Below are 25,050 nucleotides of genomic sequence, written 5' to 3' on the forward strand. Positions count from 1 at the left end.
TTTATATTACACAGATGACTAATGAATGGTCGAAGGATATATTAGTGAGAAATTGCTTAGCAATTGTATCAGTGGATAAATATTTGTCACAGTAGTGTCTATTACCATACCCTGTCCTACGTTATCCTTTAATTTTCTTTCCTTCATTCCAAGCAGCAAAAAAAATGAATTTTTGCCACAAGAATGAAACAATATACCTGGCACTTTTAAGCTTTGAGTAACAGCATGGAAATAACTTGCCTTAAACAATTTTGGAAGGGCATCAGCTGGCTGCCCTCTAATGACGAACAGCCGAGAATTGAGCTTCCGCAAGCTAGAATCGAGGTCTTCGAGACACTGGAGAAGAAACCTGAAAAATAAAATGAAAAAGCCTAGTACAGCAATCTGAAAAACTAAAATAATCAGCGGGAAATATTTTCTAAAATGTAGGAATACCTGTGGACCAAGCATAGTATACTGCACATATCACCAACATCCCACCAGAATTGTCATCTAGGACATTAATAGAACTCTATTTGTTTACATTTTGCACTAAGTGTAAGACCAAGCAATTAATATTAAATGTATTTGTCCTGTATTTACGTATTTATTTATTTATACTTGCACAGAAAATTCACTTACTGTTTTTATTAATAACTTTACGGTCGAGCAATTACAGGAAGGAGGGCTCATTGGAGAAACTCCGCGGTGTGCAACAATCATTCTACACGTTTATATTGTCAACATAATTTGTACTGTAAAACAGAGAATAGTTACGTGTGTACGAATACTACCCACATTTGACGATCTTTTCTGAGAGATTGTGTTTGGATGCGCAACAGTGAGCTCACGCAGGCTTTGTGTGCGGGCAGTCTCGACCAGTGTCATGTCACGGTGGAAAGTATCACTATATTCAAATTCGATTACAAAAATGCTCTTCATGCACAACTTAGAACAGAAAACGCAGGAATAACGACTGACATACGGCACAAATGATTTTAGTACTGGTCATTTCGTGCTTGTGCACGGAAAAGTGTGAAACAATTGCCGTCTTTCTAGACATTTAAGTGTGAATAACTTCTGGTAAGTATAATTGCTTATGTTTTTCTAAATGGGATCAGGTATCTCATTCACGCGAGTGTGCTTTACTCATCAGTCACCTAAATGTTGTAAACTGTCTTATATTAACGTACCAAGAAAGCAGGTGTTACCGAACTATCAGTTTTATAAGCCCCAGCTGCAAAATACTAACACGAATTCTTTACAGACGAATGGAAAACTGGTAGAAGCCGACCTCGGGGAAGATCAGTTTGGATTCCGTAGAAATATTGCAACACGTAAGGCAAACCTACGTTTCTCGCATTTGTAGACTTAGAGAAAGATTTTGACAATGTTGACTGGAATATTCTCTTTCAAATTTTAAAAGTGGCAGGGATAAAATGCAGGGAGCGAAAGGCTATTTAGAATTTGTACAGAAACCAGATGGCAGTTATAAGAGTCGAGGGGCATGAAAGGGAAGCAGTGGTTGGGAAGGGAGTGAGACAGGGTTGTAGCCTCTCCCCGATGTTATTCAATATGTATATTGAGCAAGCAGTAAAGGAAACAAAAGAAAATATCAGAATAGGTATTAAAGTCCATGGAGAAGAAATAAAAACTTTGACGTTCGCCGATGACATTGTAATTCTGTTAGAGACAGCAAAGGACTTGGACGAGCAGTTGAACGGAATGGACAGTGTCTTGAAAGGAGGGTATAAGATGAACATCAACAAAAGCAAAACGAGGACAATGGAATGTAGTCGAATTAAGTGGGTGATGTTGAGGGAATTAGATTGGGAAATGAGACACTTAAACTAGTAAAGGAGTTTTGCTATTTGGGGAGCAAAATAACTGATGATGGTTGAAGTAGAGAAGATATAAAATGTAGACTGGCAAAGGCGAGGAAAGCGTTTCTGAAGAAGAGAAATTTGTTAACATCGAGTATAGATTTAAGTGTCAGAAAGTCGTCTCTGAAAGTCTTTGTATGGAGTGTAGCCATGTATGGTAGTGAAACATGGACGATAAATAGTTTTGGACAAGAAGAGAATAGAAGCTTTCGAAATGTGGTGCTACAGAAGAATGTTGAAGATTAGATGGGTAGATCACATAGTTAATGAGGAAGAATTGAATAGAATTGGGGAGAAGAGAAGTTTGTGGTACAACTTGACAAGAAGAAGGGGCCGGTTGGTAGGACATGTCCTGAGGCATCAAGGGATCACAAATTTAGCATTGGAGTGCAGCGTTGAGAGTAAAAATCGTAGAGGGAGACCAAGAGATGAATACACTAAGCAGATGCAGAAGGATTTAGGTAGCAGTAGGTACTGGGAGATGAAGAAGCTTGCACAGGATAGAGTAGCATGGAGAGCTGCATCAAACCAGTCTCAGGACTGAAGACCACAACAACAACGACAACAACAACAATTGTGATTACTGTCACTGTACCTGCAACGGAAACGAGCGGTGAATGACGAACAAAATGCTTTTCTGCAGCTCTGAATACCTAAGTAGTTAACATTCGGGGATCTGCTCCAGTTTCGAAATAGAAACGGACAAGACAATCAAACCGTAGTTTCCAAGGGGATGAAACGCATCTTTTGCTCTGCCTAAAAGTGATACTATGTGATACGCTGCTTCACGTTATTGAACTTGTTACCCTTCTTACGTCCCACTTATATATGTAACACGTCCGCTCAAACATTAGTGTTTCGCCAGTCCTTGCACAAGGCTTATAGTGAGTGTTTTAAAACTAAGAGTCACATAAATTACTGGTCAAACTAGAAGAAAATTTCCTATAATGATATGTCAGGAACAAGGGCGCTTTTACGCTTTTTTAAATTTTTTTTATTTAGGGGAGCCTATACTTGTGGGGTATGGGGTATTTTTAATATTTGGGAAGACGAATGGGTACCTGTAAGTAGCCATAACAAGTTCCAATTCCAACCACGCAAAAACCTGCGTATTAACGACTTTTTTAAATACTTTTCTCGAAATAAAAACACCTGAATAAACTAGGTTTTTTTCGCTTTCGATGAGAACTAGGCCGCAAAGGTGGGGGAGATGGTCGTTGGCCAAGGATATGGGCGCCCTTGGTTCGGAAATAAATACCTGTTGAGAATTGAGATTCTGGCCGTTGATGATCCGCAATTCAGATGCTGCATTTTATTTATAGATGAGGGACGATTCACAAGAGATGACACAGTAAATTACAACACGCACGTGTGTGCAAAACCAAATCCTTGGAAATCACGGGCATGAGACATCAGTATCGTTTCAGTATCAACGCAACGTATGGGCAGGAATTGTCAACAACATACATATTGGGATGGAGCCACACACGTTACCAAACAGATTAGCCTGTGCTGTGTATCACGATTTCTGAGCGATGAACTGCCAGCGCTATTGGAGTACTTTACCCTAACAGAAAGACGACTGTGGTATATGCACGACGCCGCACCAATTATTTTCTAAGGGTCATGCTGTCGTGTCCATAGCGAAAAGACAAGTTCTGTAAACGATATCGATAGCAGAGACGGAATTTTGCCGTGGAAGAAGAGATCCCGAGTACATACATGTTTGGCCAGAAGAGCGCGATATGGAAGGCCTACTGAAATAAGTTATTTGACGAGATATTTGAGACGAAGTCCTTAGGCGATAAAAGAATAAATGTGGTAACATAATCTATGAAGTGAAGTCCTTAGACAGGAAACGATAAGTTTGATGATAGAATTAATGAAGCAAAGGGCTTAGACAGTAAAGGATAAATAAGGTGGCATAATAAATTAAGCAAAGTCCTTCGGCAATAAAAGGGTAACAAATGAAGCAGAGGGAAAAAAAGAAAGAGAGAGGGGCTTGTGTTGGAGACTACGCTACGTCATGACAAACCAATGGAAGGTTCAGGACGCATTCTGTATCCATGTAGGGAAGGGCTTTCTACCCTCTCCTCTCACACTCTGAAAGATTTCTGGAGAATAACGAACCAAGATAGCCAATGAGGCGGTGTGAAGCCTGCGACGCCACGTCATGTCAGGGACTTGTGGGATCGAAGGTGAAGGCGGACAAAATACTAGGAACTAGGGGCTATGATCACAGAAACATGTAGAAAGAAGTCGGTAGAAGTGAGATAGTAAACGGTAGCAGTTTGAGTTACAGCCTGGAGTTAGATAGCTTCCAGGCTCTTTTGATCTTAGATTTACACGAGGATTTCAGTTAGCAGTCGGAATAGCGATAAGTAATCACTGTCTCTGCGTAAGGAATTGACTTTATAATGTGGAGGCACCTCACTTAGAAAAGTCACTCTGCAAATTGAGATTCTGATGGTTATTCTCCTCAAATCAACTATATCTACCTCAGGAAATTCACGCCTGACAATCAAATCTCCCTCTCACTCAGGTCAACTGAATGAATTTCCTTCGACAGGAACACCTGCCGCTCAGTCCCTGGCAAAATCCACGCTCGGAACTCGACAATGAGGCAGTACCTCACTGCAACGTTTCATGGCCCAGGAGGTCCGGTACCATGGCCATCCCCTTCACCAGACCTGAAGCAGTTGAATTTCTGGCTATGGGGACATTAAAAAGGCTCGGCGAATGACCAACGCATCAACAATGTGCGGACTATACAGGAACGTGTGACCAATGTATGTGACGAAATATGAATGTATTTGAAAGGGCGCGTGATTCTCTGAGAAGATGGACTGAAATACATTGTTGTCTAAAGTTAAAGCAACAACCGCGCTACTTACCCGTCCTGTGTCTAATTCACGACATAAATCATACCAACTGTCAACCAGATGTCCGTACGATCGTGTTATGCACGGAAGATGGCATTCCGGTCAACTGGCAACCATCCTAACGATGACGTCAGGGCACTTATGAAACGAGGTAGTAACTTCACATCTATAATCACTGTGTACACAGTCACAGACGGTGCGCTATGATACAGAGAAGATACCTACCAGACTCTCTGTAGTGGAGAGCCATAGAAAGAAAGAATGCAGGGCAGTCGCAAACTGATATGGCCTGATGGCTTAATGTGAATCTTCTGTTGTTTCTCGGATGTGGCGTCAGTCCATAGAAACTGAAACTGTATATCGAAGCATCGATCACGTATGATTTCTGAAGAGAGGAGCGTTATTTGGCTGTAAGGGCACGACAATACCGCCCGAGTACTGCAAGGCAACTGGCGTGTGAGCTCGCAGCATCTACTGGACGTGTTGTATCGAGACAAACGGTGTGCACAAGGCTTTGGCAGAGTGGCCTTTATTGTCGGAGACCTGCTGCATCTACCGCTGACTCATCTTCACAGGAACGAACGTCTAGAGTGGAGTCATCGAAATGGGCCAATGTTGTTTACACAACATGCCACTGGGACGGTCGAAGAGTGGGCCAATGTTATTTTCACAGAAGAGTCCCGGTTTACTCTAGAGAGTGATTCTCGCTCAATTCGCATCTGGAGGGAACGTAAACTCGATTTCGGGACCGAAACATTGTGGAAAGAGAGCGATGTTGAGGAGGATCCCTAATGGTGTGGTCAGGTATTATGTTAACCACTCGGACCCCTCTTCATGAAACTGTACGGGTGAATCGGTATCAGACGAGATCATGGGAACTCATATCCGATTGTTGCGAGGTGCTGTGGGCCCAAACTTCGTATTGATGGACGATAATGTTCGATCTCATGGAGCACGGGGTGGTTATTCTTCAGCTGCTCTTTCTTGTCTTTTGTCGTCTCTAACAGAATTACTATAAAATTATTACACAAAATAAAAAAGAATCGCTGTCACAATCCAGCAGCTATAAATACTAAAAATTACTCGTATACATCAGACAGTTCGCCACACTGCTGAAGCCGCATTTCCATGTACAGGGTGTCAAGTTACAGTCTGCAAATCTTGTAAGGCGTTTGCAGCATAGGTTAATGATAAAATGATTATTAAGAAAAATGTTCGATACGTTGAGCTGTTTCCGGGTTAATTAGTATTCGAGTTGGCCAATCAAGTTGCGCCTGAATTCAAGTGGTCCGCCAGATACCGTTAGTGTCAGTTGTTCCCACAGCTTAGGCGATAGCGCACGGGACTGCTCAGCCTTTGGTTCGAGATTGATCATTACTACCGTATCGCGTTCTTGTTCGGTTCTAGGAAACCAAACGAAGAACATGTTTGGCGACCGACTCCGGCGGGCCGCACGAATTTCGGCGCGCAACGGTCTGATTGGCTAACTTCAGTTTTAATTTACTCGGAAACGGCACAAAGTATAGATTTTTTTTCTTCATAACTATTTCTGAGCACAAGCTACCCTGAAGCATTCTTACAAGCTTTTCAGACTGTTTGTGCCCACACTGTAACTAGCCCTTGTGGATATGTTTGTGTTGGCCTGTCTTAGCTGAGTCATCCCGTGCATTACGAGAAGAATATGAACAGTCAGACAAAGCTAAAAATCTAGGACGCTGATGCGAAGCAACACGTGAATGGCACATGCCAGAAAATCGGTCAAATGCGTACGATGTACCCCGCCATGAACGGTACAGTCTACAGGGTGATTATAATTAAACTCGCTATTTGAGAGGGCCCCCATGAAAAACGAGTGGTAGTAGGCAATGAAATGTAACTCATCCACGAAAGAAGTGGCTTATAAGGCGCTTGTTCGCCCGATTCTCGAGTATTGTTCATCTATTTGGGATCCCTGTCAGGTAGGTCATCAGAGGAGATAGGGAACATCCAACGAAGAGCGGCGCGTTTAGTCACGGGATCGTTTAGCTGACGAGAGAGCGTTTCGGGAATGCTAAACACTGGCAGACGTTACAAGAAAGGCGTTGTGCATCACGGAATGATTTACTATTGAAATTTCGGGACAGCACTTTTCACGAGGAGTCGGACAACATATTACTTCCCCTCACATACCTCGCACATACTGACCACGAGGAGAAAATTCGAGAAATTAGAGCCAATACAGAAGCCTACCATGTACACTATTCGCGACTAGAACAGGGTTGGAGGGATCGTATAGTGGTACCGAAAGATTGCTCTACGCTGTCCGAAACAACGGCGGATCATGGAATGTATAGCTGCCGTGGCACAGCTCTTGCTCTGCTTGAAGATCGCACATTGCTTCCATCATTTTCAGCCATGGCAACAGTAGTGTCTTCAACAATTTGTGACGCAGCTGGCCGTAAATCATCCAAGGAGTACTTCGCAAAACGCCAGTTAATTCCAACGTCCGGATCATGTCTTGTAAAAGCAGTTTTATGAGTAAAAAAGCCCTGTTGACCTTGTCAAGACCCGTGTTGACTACCTGCAATTGTTAACGGGCGCTGATGTGTTTCAACCAGTGGCGGATACAGAAAACCCTCAAGGAGGGGACGCTAAATATATCTTGAGCTACCTTTACTTTTACCGTAATAAAAAAAAAAAATCGAGTCACATGCAAAGTTTGAGAATGTTTTATTTAAATTGATTATACACATACACAAGACAATGCCAACTTATGGTATAAAAAAGTTACAATTGTGGTTCTCCTCTTTAAATGATGAATTTTATGCTCCTATTCTTCCTGGAAAATTGCTTAATTACATCGCCAATAGGACAACCAATGTCAGGAGGAGTGTTCAAAAAGAGATAAACTATTAAGTCGATCCTCCATTGTCGACCTCAGCCATGTCTTTGTACGCCGCAGTGTTGAAAAACTTCTTTCTACTGTAGCAACAGATGCAGGTAGCAAAGCAAATATTTTGTACAGCGTGTGCAAAGTAGGATAGTCAGATCTAGGACAAACAGACAACGCATGTATAACAGACTCACGTTTCAGCTAAATGGGTTGAATCTAAATATATCTACGACTCACGTGATGCAGTTCAAAACCAAACAGTCAAAATGTGAGCAGATTAAGATTGTACACAACAACCAAGAAATAGAAGAAGTTGACTCAATCAAATTCTTAGGTTTAAGTGTTGATAAAAATTTGAGCTGGCAGGCTCACATTGAATACCTGGCAAACAAACTGAGGAGCTTTGCATTTGCAATGCACATATTATCAACTGCAACTGACATGGACACACGGAAAGTAGCATATACAAGCTACTTCGTATCCATTATTAAGGATGGTATTGTTTTTTGGGGTAACTCGACAAACATAGTGCAAAAAGAATCATTCGAAATATGTGCACTGCAAAGAACCATGTCGACCATTATTTAGAAAACTTAAAATATTAACGCTTCCACCCTTATACATATATGAGATTATTATATTTTTATACACCAGACATGAATTATTTGAGGGAAACCATTTTGTCCATTCACATGATACTAGAAACAGAGAGAATTTAATGCTCTCCACCCACCGTCTCATACTGTATGCCCAGGGACCTCAATACCTGGGAATGAAAATTTGTAATAAATTAAAAGGAAACAAGTTGATGCAGATGAATTTAGGATCACTGAAAAGGAAGCTACATGAGGTACTGACTCTGAAGTCTAATTACTCAGTGGATGAATTCATGCCGAACAAACTGGAAATTTGAGCTGGATACAATGTGTTACACATTCCAAGAAATATTCTTATGCAGGGTGAAAAGTATTTAAACAGTCAAACTCTGGGATGTTGTAGGGGACATCAAAACAAATATTTTTCCCTAATGTCATTTTTTCCTATGAGGATTATTTAAACCGGTGGACGCCGTATTAAGCTCTTCAGTTGTTAGCGGCCGTATTGCGATCTTCAGTTGTTAGAGGCGGTATCAAGCTCTTCAGTTGTAGGCAACTGCTGTCCACCAGTGCAGTGTAGAATTGTCTCTGTTTACTAATGTAGCGATACACCTGGAGTGAGTACACTGATATGATTGGTGCGTACTACGTAACGCATCACAACGGACGAGCTGCACAGCGGGTTTATCAACAACAATATCCTGCTCGCCGTATCGCGCATCATACGACCTTTGCTGCTGTGTACCAACGTCTGCGTGAGGCCGGGTCATTTAGCAGATTACCTGGACAGGGACGCCGTCGGACGGTAAGAACGCTGCAAGTTGAGTAAGCTGTCTTGCAGCATGTGGAGCGGGATCCTTCCATCGGCACTCGTGAAATTGCACGTAAGATGGGGACGAATCAGACGAATGTAAGAACAGTCCTCCGAGAGCAATTGTTATGTCCATTTCACTTACAGCGTGTCCACAACCTGGAACCAGTTGATTAACCACCCAGGGCACAGTTTTCGCAGTGGTACCTGGAACTGTGTGAAATGCATCCTACATTTCCATCCTCTGTGTTGTTTACCGATGAAGCAACGTTCGGGGGTGATGGAGTTTTCAACATGCACAATTCGCACGTTTGGAGTGAGGTTAACCCACATGCAACAGTTACTAGCGCTCACCAAGTGCGGTTCTTCGTTAATGTGTGGGTCGGTGTTGTTGGGGACTGTTTAATCGGACAGTGTCTGCTACCTAGTTGTTGTCCTCTTGGTCGTAAAAAAAATGGAAAAGAGTTTGTTGGTTTAATTATCTGCCGCCAGAGAAATCTTCCTGTACCGGTTTATACTCCTCATAGGAAATAATGACTTTAGGGAAAAATATTTGTTTTGATGTCCCCTACAACCTCCCAGACTTTGCCGGTTTAAATACTTTTCACCCTGTAGTGTTATTATTTATTAATGTAAAAATCATTGTAACTGTTTTGTAAATTTCTGACATGTCTCCTGTACGCAAACCAAATGGACTGCAAATGGAAGTTATGAGATGAATAAAACACAATACACAATTAAGGGCCTTTATGCTCGTTTGCTTGTATTGAAGAATCTCTCCCATTAGTCTCTTTTTAATCACACAGAGTGATTCTTCTTCAAAGAACGGTAGTTCAGTTAAGCACTGATTCAATTTATGTGCCAGATCATTACCGTCATGTTTCAGTAGTTACGAGGGCAAAAGTATGTTGAATTCTAAATGACAAATATTTTCTATAGCAAAACGTTCTCTCATGTCAGTCGTAACACGCTACCAGTCCCGGCGCCTGACGGCAAGTGATGACACTAACGGTCTAACACCGCTAACAACGGAAATCCCGCAGCGCACAGTCTGAACATAATTCCTATGAAGTTGGGAACCCTTGCGCCTACACGGGCTCGAGTAGCCGGAGTTTAATTATAACCACACCGTAGGGGCAGCGGTCGGCGAGGCCCGCGGTCGGTGGCTGCTAGCACGGCGGCGGGCGGCCACGACCCGCGCTGCACGTGGGGCCCGCGTGTCACGTTGGCGCACCGGCGCCCGGCTCAGCCGCACGCCCACCCACGTTGCCCGCTGTGTGCGCCCGTGGCCACGCGTACCAACGCGCCCCCGCTTTATTTTCGATTTTCCTGTCAGCCGCACGGCCATGCGTTTTTCCTCTCGCTCTCCCCTGTAATCCAGTGGTTCCCAGTATTTGCGAAACCATTCCCTCTGGACGAGATCGTATGCCACGCAATACCCTATACAAAGGCTGGGACCTAACCAGACATAAGACTGCAGGAACTAACATTCCTATTTTGAAAGAGAAAACTTATATAAAAATTACACACTACTGGCCATTAAAATTGCTACACCGAGAAGAAATACAAACGATAAACGGGTATTCATTGGACAAATATATTATACTGGAACTGACACGTGATTACATTTTCACACAATTTGGGTGGATAGATCCTGAAAAATCAGTACCCAGAACGACCACCTCTGGCCGTAATAAAGGCCTTGATACGCCTGGGCATTAAGTCAAACAGAGCTTAGATGGCGTGTACAGGTACAGCTGCCCTTGCGGCTTCAACACGATACCACATTTCATCAAGAGTAGTGACTGGCGTATTGTGACGAGCCAGTTGCTCGGCCACCATTGACCAGACGTTTTCAATTGTTGAGAGATCTGGAGAATGTGCTGGCCAAGGCAGCAGTGGAACATTTTCTGTATCCAGAAAGGCCCGTACAGGACCTTCAACATGCGGTCGTGCATTATCCTGCTGAAATGTAGGGTTTCGCAGGGATCTAATGTAGGGTAGAGCAACGGGTCGTAACATATCTGAAATGTAATGTCCACTGTTCAAAGTGCCGTCAATATGAACAAGAGGTGACCGAGACATGTAACCAATGGCGACCCATACCATCACGCCGGGTGATACGCCAGTATGGCGATGACGAATACACGCTTCCAATGTGCGTCACCGCGATGTCGCCAAACACGGATTCGGCCATCATTATGCTGTAAACAGAACCTGGATTCATCCAAAAAATGACGTTTTGCCATTCGTGCAAGTAGGTTCGTCGTTGAGTACACCATCGCAGGCGCTCCTGTTTGTGATGCAGCGTCAAGGGTAACCGCAGCCATGGTCTCCGAGCTGATAGTCCAATCTGCTACAAACGTCGTCGAACTGTCCGTGTAGTGGTTGATTTCTTGCGAACGTCCCCATCTGTTGAATCAGGGATAGAGAAGTGGATGCACGATCCGTTACAGCCATGCGGATAAGATTCCTGTCGTCTCGACTGCTAGTGATACGAGGCCGCTGGGATCCAGCACGGCGTTCCGTATTCCTCTCCTGAACCCACCGATTTAGTCATTGGATCTAGACCAACGCGAGCAGCAATGTCGCGATACGATAAACTGCAATCGCCATACGCTACAGTCCGACCTTGTCGGAAACGTGATCGTATGCATTTCGCCTCCTTACACGAGGCATCACAACAACGTTTCACTAGGCAACACCGATTAACTGCTGTTTGTGTATGAGAAATCGGTTGGAAACTTTCCTCATGTCAGCACGTTGTAGGTGTCACCACCGGCGCCAACCTTGTGTGAATGCTCTGAAAAGCTAATCATTTGCATAACACAGCATCTTCTTCCTGTCGGTTAAATTTCGCGTCTGTAGCACGTCATCTTCGTGGTGTAGCAATTTTAATGGCCAGTAGTGTATATTATAATAATTAGTTACTGTTCAAACAATTGAAACTCACACGTTTTTTATGTTTTTCATTAAACCAAAAAGTATTGAGTCAATGGAAGTTTCGTTTTGGTTATTTGTAACAACCCTTATTAGGATTCCGTACCCCAATCGGCAAAAACGGAGCCATTACTGGATCACCTTGTTGTCCGTCCATCTGTCCGACAATTAAGACTCCTTTTTCTCAGGAACGACTAGAAGTATACAGTTGAAATTTACGGCGCTAACGTAGTCTAAGGTCCCTTGGCGGTGTAATAAAATTAAGCTTTGAAGTCAAAGCAAAAATACGGCTAGTTTCTGATACTCGCAGACACATTCATCAATCCCTGTAGGTTACTTCCCGTTGACACAAAATCATGAAATGGGTCTGTTTATAAATAACTTTTCTGCTACCAGCCACGATTTTCTTTTATTCATATTTCACACAGCGCGATTCGGGAAATGATTCCCATTTTCAAATGCGTTTTCTCTTTGTACTACGTCATTTTACATAATGTTTTCGATGTGTGAGATTCTGCTTTGTTTTATTAACTTTAAGTTTACTTATCGTCCATTCGTCCAGAGTCTTAAAATGGTTAAAATAGCTCTGAGCACTATGGGACTTAACATGAAAGGTCATCAGTCCCCTAGAACTTAGAACTACTTAAACATAACTAACCCAAAGACATCACACACATCCATACCAGAGGCAGGATTCGAACCTGCGACCGTAGCGGTCGCGCGGTTCCAGACTGACACAACGGCGTGATGCAGATTACTGGGCAAGACAGGAAAGCACATAAATGGGTTAGGGAGCAGATTAGAATGGGAGACATGACTATGAGAGCGACAAAAAGAAAGTGAAGGTGGGCTGGACAGTATCCACGAAGATGGAAGGTGGATGGCCAAATGTAGTTCTTTTCTGGATTCCAAGAAATAAGAAGAGATGGCTAAGACAAACTTATGGAAGGTAAGATATCGCTAAAGATCACAAAACATGGAAATATATAGGAGACTTTTATTAAGCAGTGAATATCAAATGACTGCTGCTCCTGATGATGATGTGCTCTACATTGACATGACAAAAGTCAAGGGATAAGGATATGCACATACGAGATGCGACAATAAAGTAATGAGACTGATTTTCTTTGCAAGATGTGGCAAACCTGCAGGCTTGCGTAGGCACAATATCTTTGACCTTGGTCTATAAGCTGCTTCCAGTCCAAGTGGTACATCGATGCAACATCTAAGCCATGAGTTGTGCTGTAATAAGTTAACAGGTGTTTGTGTGTCTCGTCCCGGAAATGGAACCTCATAATATTGCGCAACGGTATGCCATTTCTTTTTGCGTTAAATTGGGTGAAAACGCGACGACAATTTACGGTAAGCTTCAGAAGGCTTTTGGAGAGGACGTTATGTCAAGACCTCAAGTTTTTCGTTGGCATAAAATGTTTAGTGAAGTCAGAACGAATGTTGAAGATGAAGACCGCAGTGGACGACCATCAACCTCATGGACGGATGTCAACTTGGCAAGGATGCGTGAGCTCGTACGATCTGATCGAAGATTATCCGTGAAAATGGTTGCAGAAGAACTGAACATCAATCGAGAAACGGTTCGTCTAATAATACTAAAGATCTAGGTATGAGAAAGATTTGTGCAAAAATGGTCCCCAAAAATCTCACACCACAATAGCGAGAAACACGGAAAAATGTGGCAGCCGATCTGTTAGAGAAAACGGAAATCAATCCAGAATTGTTGATCCGAGTTATTACTAGTGATAAAAGTTTTTTTTTTTTTCAGTATGATCCAGAGACAAAACGCCAAAGTTCGCAATGGTGCTGAAAGAGATCACCCAGACCAAAAAAGCTCGCGTGTCAAAGTCAAAAGTGAAATGCATGCTTGGGTGTTTCTTTGATTCCAAGGGAATTGTTCATAAAGAGTGGGTGCCTCGTGGACAAACAGTTAACCAATATTACTACAAAGAAATTTTAGAAAGACTTCGTAAAAGAGTTCTTCGTGTCCGTGCCAACATTGCTGATAATTGGATTCTGCATCACGATAATGCGCCATCCCATACTGCTCTGTTAGTACAGCAATTTTTAACCTAAAAACAAATTTCAGAACTACAGGCACCTTATTCACCAGATATCGCTCCGTGCGACTTTTTTCCTTTTCCAAGAGTCAAAAGGGCGGTCAAGGGACACAATTTTCAAACAACACAAGATGTCCAAAAAGCTGTGACGAGCGTCTAGGAGGATATTACAGAAGATGAGTCCAGAAATGTTACCATCAATAGCAGAAGCGCTGGGAAAAGTGTGTGCAATCAGAAGGGAACTTCTTTGAAGCAGACAACACTAGACTTGAATAAAACGGTAAGCAACTTTTTTTTTCACATCAGTCTTATTACTTTATTGTCGCATCTCGTATACAGATAGCGGTAGTCTCGCGTACACGAAATATAAAAGGGCAGTGTATTAGCAGAGCTGTCATTTGCACTCAGGTGATTCGTGTGTAACCGTTTCCGACGTGGTTATGGCTACACGATGAGGATAAACAGACTTCGATCGCGGACACAAGGTATAAAAGGGCAGTGTATTAGCAGAGCTGTCGTTTGCACTCAGCTGGTTCATGTGTAACCGTTTCCGACGTGGTTTTGGCAGCACGATGAGGATAAACGGACTTTGATCGCGGAATTGTAGTTGGAGCTAGACGCATGGGACATTACATTTCGGAAATCGTTACGGAATCCAGTATTCCGCGATACACAATGTCAACAGTGTACGAAGAATACCAAATTTCGGGCGTTACCTCTCAACACGGACAACGCAGTGGCCGACGGCCTTACCTTAACGACCGAGAGCAGTGGCGTTTGCGTAGGGCTGTCAGTGCTAACAGACAAGCAACACTGTGTAAAATACAATCATTGTGGGGCGTGTGCCAAAATTGGGCTTTATGGGCTACGTGAGCAGACGACCGAGGCGACTGCTTTGCTAACAGCACGACATCGCCTGCAGCGCCTCTCCTGGGCTCGTGACCGTATCGGTTGGACGCTACACTACTGGAAACCGTGGCCTGGACAGATGAGTCCCGACTTCAGTTGTTAAAAGCTGATGATAGTGTTCGAGGTCGGCGCAGATCCACGAAGCCATGGACCTAAGCTACCAAACGGCACTGTGCAAGCTGGTGGTGACTCCGTAATGGTGTGGGCTGTTTACGTGGAATGAACTGGATCCTCTGGTCCAACTGAACCGACCATTGACAGGAAATGGTTATGTTCGGCTACTTGCAGACCATTTGCAACTATTTACGAACTTCATGTTTCCGAACAATGATGGAATTTTTGTGGATGACAGTTCGGCATGTCACCAGGCCACAATTATTCGTAATTGGTTTGAAGAAAGTTCTGGACAGTTCAAGCGAATGATTTGGCCACCCAGACCGCCCAATATGAATCCCACTGAAATTTTACTGGACATAATCGAGAGGTTAGTTCGTGCAGAAAATCCTGCACCGGCAACACTTTTGCAATTATGGACAGCTATGGAGGCTGTAAGGCTGAATATTTCTGCAGGGGACTTCCAACGACTTATTGAGTTCATGCCATGTCCAGTTGCTGTGCTACGCTGGACTAGAGGAGACCTGACACAATATTAGGAGGCATTGCACGACTTTTGTCGCCTCAGTGTATATTGAAGTCTACCGAAATTTTGGAGCCGGCCGGTGTGGCCGTGCGGTTCTAGGCGCTTCAGTCTGGAACCACGTGACCACTACGGTCGCAGGTTCGAATCCTGCCTCGGGCATTGACGTGTGTGATGTCCTTAGGTTAGTTAGGTTTAATTAGTTCTAAGTTCTAAGGGACTGATGACCTCAGATGTTAAGTCCCATAGTGCTCAGAGCCATTTTTGTACCGAAATTTTGGCAATATCGACTTTTTTAAACAAATTAGTTTAGAGTTGTCACTAAATCTTCATTGAACCCGTTTTCCTTTTACCCATTAGAAATTTTCTTTTTTCCTCTCAGGGGGCAATTACGCTCAAGTCGGGTGCCACTGCCGTAATCGAACATCGGCCTTTTCTATAACTTCAAAAATCGCACGTCTCGGGGCATCTCTCAGCTGGGCGAAAGCACTATATCTTTTCTGAAGAAATGTAACTTCAAAGTGGGCTAACTCGGTTGACAAACTTTCAGGGTCTGAGATGACATGCGCTCTGTGAACCAAGGTACGAAGTGCCCTTTCACGTTGAGCTAGATGCTTGCAACTATCAAGCTGAAAATCAGTCTGAGTTGGCTTCCTACAAACGGCACGTCCCGAAGTATCATCCTCCTTTCTCCAATATATCAAAGAAGAGAAGACAGCCATCTTTTTCCACTCCATAGTGCAGCGAATAATGAGACGGATTGAGTTGAGATATTCTCACAAGCTGAGCAAACTCTCGTCACAATGAGACCAAATAACAAAAGCATCATCTACGTATGTTAGAACGCATGCAGGTTTCAATGCCACCAATTCCAGAGCACGTTCCTCGAAGTCTTCCACAAGCAAACTGGCAACAACAGGTGACAGAGCACTCCGCAACGAAGCTCCATATGCCTGCTCATAAAACTGGTCACTGGATAAAAAGTAAATGATAGTCAAGACATGTCGAAACAAAACCTAATGCAATCAAGCATGACGAATCTGTCAGAGGAATGGCAGTTAAAATAGACAGGACATCAAACTAACTAGAATATCACTGTCAATCTAACACCGTTCATTTAATCGGCATATGAATACTCTCTTTCAAATTCTGAAGGTGGCAGGGGTAAAATACAGGGAGCGAAAGGCTAATTACAATTTGTACAGAAACCAGATGACAGTTGTAAGAGTCAAGGGACACGAAAGGGAGGCAGTGGTTGGGAAGGGAGTGAGACAGGGTTGTAGCCTCTCCCCGATATTATTCAATCTGTGTATTGAGCAAGCAGTAAAGGAAACAAAAGAAAAATTTGGAGTAGTATTAAAATTCATGGAGAAGAAATAAAAACTTTGAGGTTCGCCGATGACATTGTAATTCTGTCAGAGACGGCAAAGGACTTGGAAGAGCAGTTGAACGGAATGGACAGGGTCTTGAAAGGAGGATATAAGATGAACATCAACAAAAGCAAAACGAGGATAATGGAATGTAGTAAAATTAAATCGGGTGATGCTGAGGGAATTACATTAGGAAATGAGACACTTAAAGTAGTAAAGGCGTTTTGCTATTTGGGGAGCAAAATAACTGATGATGGTCGAAGTAGAGAGGATATAAAATGTAGACTGTCAATGGCAAGGTAAGCGTTTCTGAAGAAGAGAAATTTGTTAACATCGAGTATAGATTTAAGTGTCAGGAAGTCGTTTCTGAAAGTATTTGTATGGAGTGTAGCCATGTACGGAAGTGAAGCATGGACGATAAATAGTTTAGACATGAAGAGAATAGAAGCTTTTAAAATGTGGTGCTACAGAAGAATGCTGAAGATTAAATGGGTAGATCACATAACTAATGAGGAATTATTGAATAGGATTGGGGAAAAGAGAAGTTTGTGGCACAACTTGACCAGAAGAAGGGATCGGTTGGTAGGACATGTTCTGAGGCATCAAGGGATCACCAATTTAGTATTGGAGGGCAGCGTGGAGGGTAAAAATCGTAGAGGAAGACCAAGAGATGAGTACACTAAACAGATTCAGAAGGATGTAGGCTTCAGTAAGTATTGGTAGATGTAGAAGCTTGCACAGGATAGAGTAGCATGGAGAGCCGCATCAAACCAGTCTCAGGAGTGAAGACCACAACAACAACAACAACAACAGGAGGTCTTCTGAATTTCTAATGTTATAAACACACTAACATACTAATGGACTTAATACATTAGAAAAGTGTTTTGGTACATGGTACGTCGGAGCACCTACAATACCGACAATAGGCAAATCCATTTCGGAAGGGGGGGGGGGGGGCGCACGGTAAGAGATAAGACAAGGGACTTCTTTTCAGGAGGGTTAGCATTAAGTCTAAAAGGACTACTGGTTTTGTCTCTTTCATCCTCTGCTGCCTTCACTCTTCAATTTCTCAAAACTGCCCATTAATCTTCTACTGTATTCCTTTCCCCCATATGTGTCAGTAGTTGCCTAAAGCTCCCTTTGAAACTATCATCCTCAGGTTGTTTCAGCTTAACCAGGTCCAATCTCCTCATTTCCTATTTTTCTGCAAGTTCTTTAGGTTTAACCTTCATAAATAATAAATAATGATCAAAATATGCACTTGGAAATATTCTGCAGTTTAAATTCTGTTCTGTCTTATCATTATATAATTTATCTGAAACCTTCTGTTGTTCTCCAGGTCTCTTCCGATTTATAACTTTCCTTTATTATCTTAAACTGAGTGTTTGCAATTATTAAATTTGTGCTATGTGCAACATTCTACCAGGAGCCTTCGTCTTTCACCCCTTTTCCCCCGCCAGTGTTTTCCAGCTGGCAATAAACGCAAATAAATATTCATTAACAGCCATGGTCTTTGTATGGTAATGAAGGCTTTCTGGGCGACGTACGTTGATGAGATCTTCTCGGGTTGTCAGCTGAATCGTGGCATTGGGCAGTCTCAACGTTTCGACTGGCTCACTGTTCACCATCTTCAGGCAAAGTTTTCAGTTTCTGCGCGCGTCTCGGCTGATAACCCGAGAAGATGCCATCAGTGGTTGTAATACTTAGCCACTATAACAGGTGAGCAGCGAATCAGATTAACCGGCGAGTAAGTTACCTCCGGTACTATTGTAGGAGCCGACGAGCAAGCGGAATCCCGCTGGAGAAAAACTGAGAGAAGTCATTTGACACGTGCGTAGTTAATTAGCGGATCATGTTAATTAGTGAGTAAATCGGAGCTTCCTATTAGTGCGATCTCTCTAGCGACAGTGCTATCATAGAAGGCGACGAGGAAGCACAGGAGACGAGCATTAGACGAAAGACATTAACACTGTATGTTCTAACGTACTTTACTTTATGTGTGACACAGAGAAGCAGGTACGTTGAGGTTTATATAGCTTCGTAGATGCTAGCTCCACAGACTATGAAGAGACCGAATGATTGTATGATGAGATAACAGAAATTATTTAGATGGTTAGGGGAAGTGAAAATTTAATTGTGATGTGGTTATGTAATTCGATAATAAGAAACGGAATAGAGAGGAAACACTAGAAGAACAAGGAATGGGAAAAGGAATGAAAGAGACAGGTTTTTGCATAGAGCATAGTGTAATCACAGCAAATATTTGGTTTAAAATCAAGAAAGGGGGTTGTACGCGCGAAAGACCCGAAGACACCGGAAGGTTTCAGATAGGTTATATAGTGGTAAAACAAAGATTTCAAAATCAGATTTTAAAGTGAAAATATTCCCAGGAGCAGATGGCTGAGCAGGAATGGTTAGAAGACAAAAGCATAAAAGCATGAATCACTAGGGGAAAAGATACATAGCACACATAGAAAAATTAAAGAGACCTTTGGATAAAAGAGTAGCATCTGTATGGACTTCAGCAGGACAATGAGAAGTCAGTACTAAGCAAGGAAGGAAAAGTTGGCATGTGAAAGAAATATATAGACGGGCTGTACAAGGGAAGTGGACTTGAAGTCAGTATTACAGAAAAGGAAGAGCAAGTGTATGAAGATAAGGTGGGTGATACGATATTTCTAGGAGGATTTGACACAGCACTGAAAGACGTAAGTCGTCACACTGGCCTGGGAGTAGATGATATTCCCTCAGAATTACTGAGAACCTTGAGGCGAGCCTGACATGAAAACAATATTTCACATAGTGCTGAAGACACATGAGACTCGAGAAATAGCCTGAGACTTCAAGAAGACAGTAATAATTCCAATTGCAAAGATGGCAGATGCTGTCAACTGTGAATATTACAAGATTTTCAATTTTAAAACTCACGGTTGCAAAATAGTGGCGCGAGTTATTTACAGAAGAGTGGAAAGATTGGTAGGAGCAAACCTCGAGGAAGATCAATTTGTTTCAGAGAAATGTAGCAACTGACTAAGCAATACCAAACCAGCGATTTGTGTTAGAAGATACGTTAAAGAAAGACAAATATATGTTTATGGTTCAGAGAAAGCGATTGACATTGTTGTCTCGAATACACTCACTGAAATAAGTACATGGCGCGAAACGTTATCTGCAAATTGTACAGAAACCAGACTAGTTGTATTAGTCGGAGGACATGTGATAGAAGCATTGGTTGAGAAGGGAGTGAGACAGGATTGTAGTCTATTCCCAAAGTTATTTAGTCCGTACATTGACCAAGAAGCAAAGAAGCCAACGGAGAAATGTAGTAGAATTAAATCAGACTGCACTCGTGGAATTAGCTTTGGGAGTGAAACACTACGATCAGTAGATGAGATTTGCTATTTGGGCGCCAAAATGATTGATGATGGCAGAAGTAGAGAGGATATAAAATGCGGACTAACAGTAGCAAGAAAATCGTTTCTGAAAGTGGATCCACCTTGAGATTTCTCTTTCGAATTACACACGAATTTGTGTTATCTTTTTCAGTTGTATGCGTAATATTTTGACCTTCTTTATAAATTTTCAACTACGTTCTTGGAAAATTACCTAAAATTTAACTGTTTACCGGAGAGTTTACTCCATGTCTAACACACAACTTACGTTTCACACATCAGTATAAAATTAAACGATGTTGTTTGGTGTTTCCGTTAAACACTTTTCGATAGAACGTGAAATAATTTGTGAATTTTAGAATGAAAATGCTTCATTACTAAACTAGAAATATAACAAATTTAATATTTCCATTATTTCCACCCGGTATAATAGACAGCACATTTTATTGATGCTGGAACAGTAGTTCAATTCTTTCTGCTTTCATTAAAAGCTTTCGAAGATCTCGGGAACTACCTTAAGTGGAAATGAACTGTTCTTTTAATATTTATCACTATAATAAGATTCTGAAATTTATTTCTGTTACAGAGGAATGTACGAGGGTTGGAACTTTAATGGTAGCAACTATTTATTTACAGCTCGTAAAAAATAGATCCGTGTTTCAAAGTTTTACTGACCTTCTAAGTAGCCACCAGCATTGTGTGTAGCTCGTTGCAAGCGATGTGGAAGTCGTAGGATACTCTTAGCAGTGCCATTTCTGTTGACAGTTCGAGCAGCGCGGTCTATTGCCCGACGAATTTTAACAGTTCTGAAGCGAAGGGTATCCAACGACTTCCACATCGCTGACAACGGATTATACACAATGCTGGTGACTACTCTGAAGGTCAGTAAAACTTCGAAACACGTATCTATTTTTTACGAGATGTAAATAAATAGTTGCCACTATTAAAGCTCCAACCTCCGTACAGGTAGAACTTATTTTAAAAAGGAAAAAAGAAAACATTCCCGCTCGCTATATTTAGATTTATTTTTAAATACTCTAACAACAGCACTAGGAAAAAGCAACTAATGTATGAGGAGGGCAGGGGCGAAGGCGCCAAACATGTCCCTTGTGTGGGAGAAGGTTCCCAAACCTCACTATATCTCTGATTCGAGGAAGTGAAGCTACCCGACACTCACTGAAGCGGATTGTTTGGGTGCAACACATAAACTCCAACTGAAACGGCGAGAAAACCCCGCCACCGAAAAAATCGCTCCGTGATCATTAGCCACTATGGCCACAAGCAACCTTTAATCATGATGTTTGCAATATTCTTTCACTTCATTGTTTCTTCAATGCACCAGTTAACAACAGTAGCAATAAGTGATTAGCCAGCTCTATACTTTTTGCTATCGGGAATCTAATTACTGGAAGGTCATATTCTGATATCTCGTCAATGTCGTCGTCACTGCAGACGGAGTTCCAGCCCCAACCGGACACAGAAGAAGTACCTTATGTAAAGAAATACCCCGTCAGCCACGGTTAAAATGCAGTACATTGGTACAGCCGGACAGGGATTTAAACCGTGCTTCCCCTGAATCCAGGCCTCAATTGTTTTAGCCACTGTACAGCCTCGTTCGGTATCATCACGAGCTAAAATACCTGTATATCGGAATTTCACTGTACTTCATACCCAGGGCCGTAACAAGGGAATGGCAACCGCATTACGTGGTATGGGTCCTCATTAACGTAACAGGCGGAAGAAAATGAAGAAATGCGAAAGAAAGGGGGATGGGATAGGGTGAAGTTTGGGGACAGAAGAAATTGTATTAATAATAGTAATAGTAATAGTAGTATGAGAAGATGATAATGATGATAATAACGAGTCGGAGAGCACTAAATGAGAAGTAGGCAGAGATGCACGATAAATCATGAAGCGATGTGGACTGAATAATTCCTTAAGAACTGTCTATCAATAAATCAAGAACAGTCTTAATCGCATTTATTATTATTATTATTATTACATCGCCAACCGGTTTCAACCCGACGTAGGGATCATCTTCTGGGCGTTTACACCATTGGTCGACTGCTGGTGGTGTCACTCCTGTCTACATAACGGCAAGAAAACGTCTGAATATGGTCGTGCAACGACTCTCGTTATGCCAAGTGAGGACGTAGAGTACATTTTGCATTTGTTGTTTCATTTGTTTCGAGTTTGCACTGATCTGCAATGAAACAATGAAAACAGGATGAGCCGTTGAACCATGTGTTGACTTGAATAACAGAAATGAAATGGTCGTATGGCATTATTGTCTGAGAGAACCTGTCTGGGGTTGTTCGGCCGCCAGATGAAAGTCTTTCTATTTGACGCCACTTCGGGAACTTGTGGATCTTTGTGGTTAAGATGAGGGTATTATTAGAACAATACAAACACCGAGTCCCCAAGCGAAGCAAATCTCTCACCCAGGACCCCATGATCTAGATGCATCGCCGCTAAACACTGAGCACGAACTGCGTATTTCACTTCATTCCCAATTCGTGTTGATCTGAATAAGCGTGTAAACAAGCTAAACAGCGCGAGTATATGCATCTTCATGACTACTCTGCAACTCATATTTAAGTGTTTGGCAAAGGGCTCTTAGACCCATTTTCAGACTATTTCTCGGCTCTTCCATTGTCGAACAGCAAGTGGTAAAAATCAACACCTAAATCCCATGCGAACTCTGATTTTACTTATTTTATTACAGTGGTCATTTTCCCCCCGTGTAGGTGTACGTCAACAAAATATTTTCGCATTCGGAGGAGGAAACTGGTGGGCATCTTCTAAGAGTTCTGCCAGTACAACGTAATCTTTGGTTCGCCTTCTCCATAACATTTTGTACGTGATATTCCAATTTAAGTTGTTCGTAATAGTAATCCCTAGATATTTAGTTGAAGCGATAACCTCTCATCGATTTATCGCGTAACCAAAATTTAACGTGTTTTTAGTACTCATGTGGAGGACCTCGCACTTTTTATTGTTTACCACTTTTCGCACTGATTAAATCATTTTGCAATTGATTTTGTTCTTCTGATAACTAGATGGTAAACTACAGCGTCATTGCAAGCAATCACACAGGGCTCCTCTGACTATCTTCTAAATTATTTATACAAGGTGTTAGGGGTTTAACTACAAATACTTTTATTAGTGGCTGACGACAGTACACTAAACAGCATTACATCAGTATTTACTGCATTTGATGGCTAATAAGTATAGCGATTACAAGTAGTATGTTTTTAGGTTGGTTAATACAACCAATCACATGTGACAGAAGTAAGCTATTAAATGCTTATTTTCTCCTGGGCAGCAGGTCAGGTGTTGAAATGTACTTGACAGGCGTAGCCCACTTTTGTGGTGCAGTTACGACCGTGCAGAAAACATCAGGCAATAAATTATGTGACATGTTTGCAGGAAGACTGTTAGTCCTAGACAAAAAACAGCTAACGCACTGAAATGGGTACGTATTAAGGTACCAATGATCACAATATCTGCATTTACACCCCTAACAACCTGTATAGATTAAGAACAACAGGGAGACTATAACACTTCCTTGAGGAATCCAATACATGACTTCTGTGTCATTAATAATTTGCCGTCAATTACTTACGAACTGTGGCCTTCCTGAAACAATCACGAAACTGGCGAGATGTTGATTGATTCATTGATGGGGGGGGGGGGGGGGGGGGAGAGGCAAAGTTCGCCCTGGGGGCCAGTGACTAGAGTTAAGCCACTGTTACCACACATTCTACTTGTGATTACGAGCATGTTTTCCACTTTATTCCTCTGTAGCGACAAATGTTACAAGAGTCTTCCCCGCCTGCCATAAATTTCCTCTCGAGTGTAAACAAGCGATCAAAATATCTACTGTGTTGCTGAAATTACTGCCGTGTGATCACGAACAGAGTAGCATTTTAGTACTATTGAGACACTACGACTCAGGATATCTTAGACGACAGTTTTCGTAGCGTGCGTGACGTAAGGCATTTTCTCGGGCCTGTTGCTTCGCCCGGCTGTGAGCACAGCAGGGCCGAGTTGACGCCGGCAGGCCCACCTGCCACCTACCGGCGTTCGAGTGCCGAGCCGCTCAATAACTCAGTGGCCCAGGCGATCGGAGCTGTCGTGGCCACAGCAGCCGATCGAGAAGCGATACGCCGATGGCGGCCGTGTATTACGCTTGACGGCACGTCAGCATCAAGTGTCTTTCTCATAGGAGGCTGGATAGCGAATGCGCAAAAGAAGAAAAAGAAATTCCAAAAAAATTAACTTTTCACTATTACCGTAAAAGATAAATTTTCAGTGTCGTTCAATTAAATTCCTAATTTACAACTACTTAAGTTTTGCAACTCCGCATTTATTCTATACCATCCTGCATACAGAACTATTGCTGCTTGTAGATGGCGCTAGATCGAAGACTGTGGGTTGACTCTGTCAGTATTTACCCCCTGACGGGTAGAATGAAATTTTCTGAAGAGTAAAAACAAAAAGGTTCCGTCAAGAAACTAAATTGTCTTTTAATGGTGGTTACCGTTATCACTATTTCTAACACTGTAATACTGATTACATAAAATACCAATAATATTAATATTTTTTTTTCAAATTCCAGCATTCATGCATGACACACCGTGGTGGGGATTATAACTTGCAACACGAATGTATGGACATCTTTTCCTCACATAATACACCTACTAC

The 25,050-nt window shown here is 42.3% G+C and overlaps 1 protein-coding gene across 8 annotated transcripts in view; it reads right to left on the reverse strand.

The window, feature by feature from the left end:
- LOC126335342 (cryptochrome-1-like) overlaps window positions 1-25,050 on the reverse strand; it is a 184,382-nt gene that overhangs the window by 78,284 nt on the left and 81,048 nt on the right. For all 8 annotated transcript variants that reach the window (XM_049998518.1, XM_049998521.1, XM_049998519.1 and 5 more), the window contains exon 2: window positions 241-349. In XM_049998518.1, coding sequence (XP_049854475.1) covers window positions 241-349 — 109 coding nt within the window. The remainder of the gene's footprint in view (window positions 1-240; window positions 350-25,050) is intronic.

This window comes from Schistocerca gregaria, chromosome 2 (assembly GCF_023897955.1).
Source record: "Schistocerca gregaria isolate iqSchGreg1 chromosome 2, iqSchGreg1.2, whole genome shotgun sequence".
Taxonomy (NCBI): Eukaryota; Metazoa; Arthropoda; class Insecta; order Orthoptera; family Acrididae; genus Schistocerca; species Schistocerca gregaria.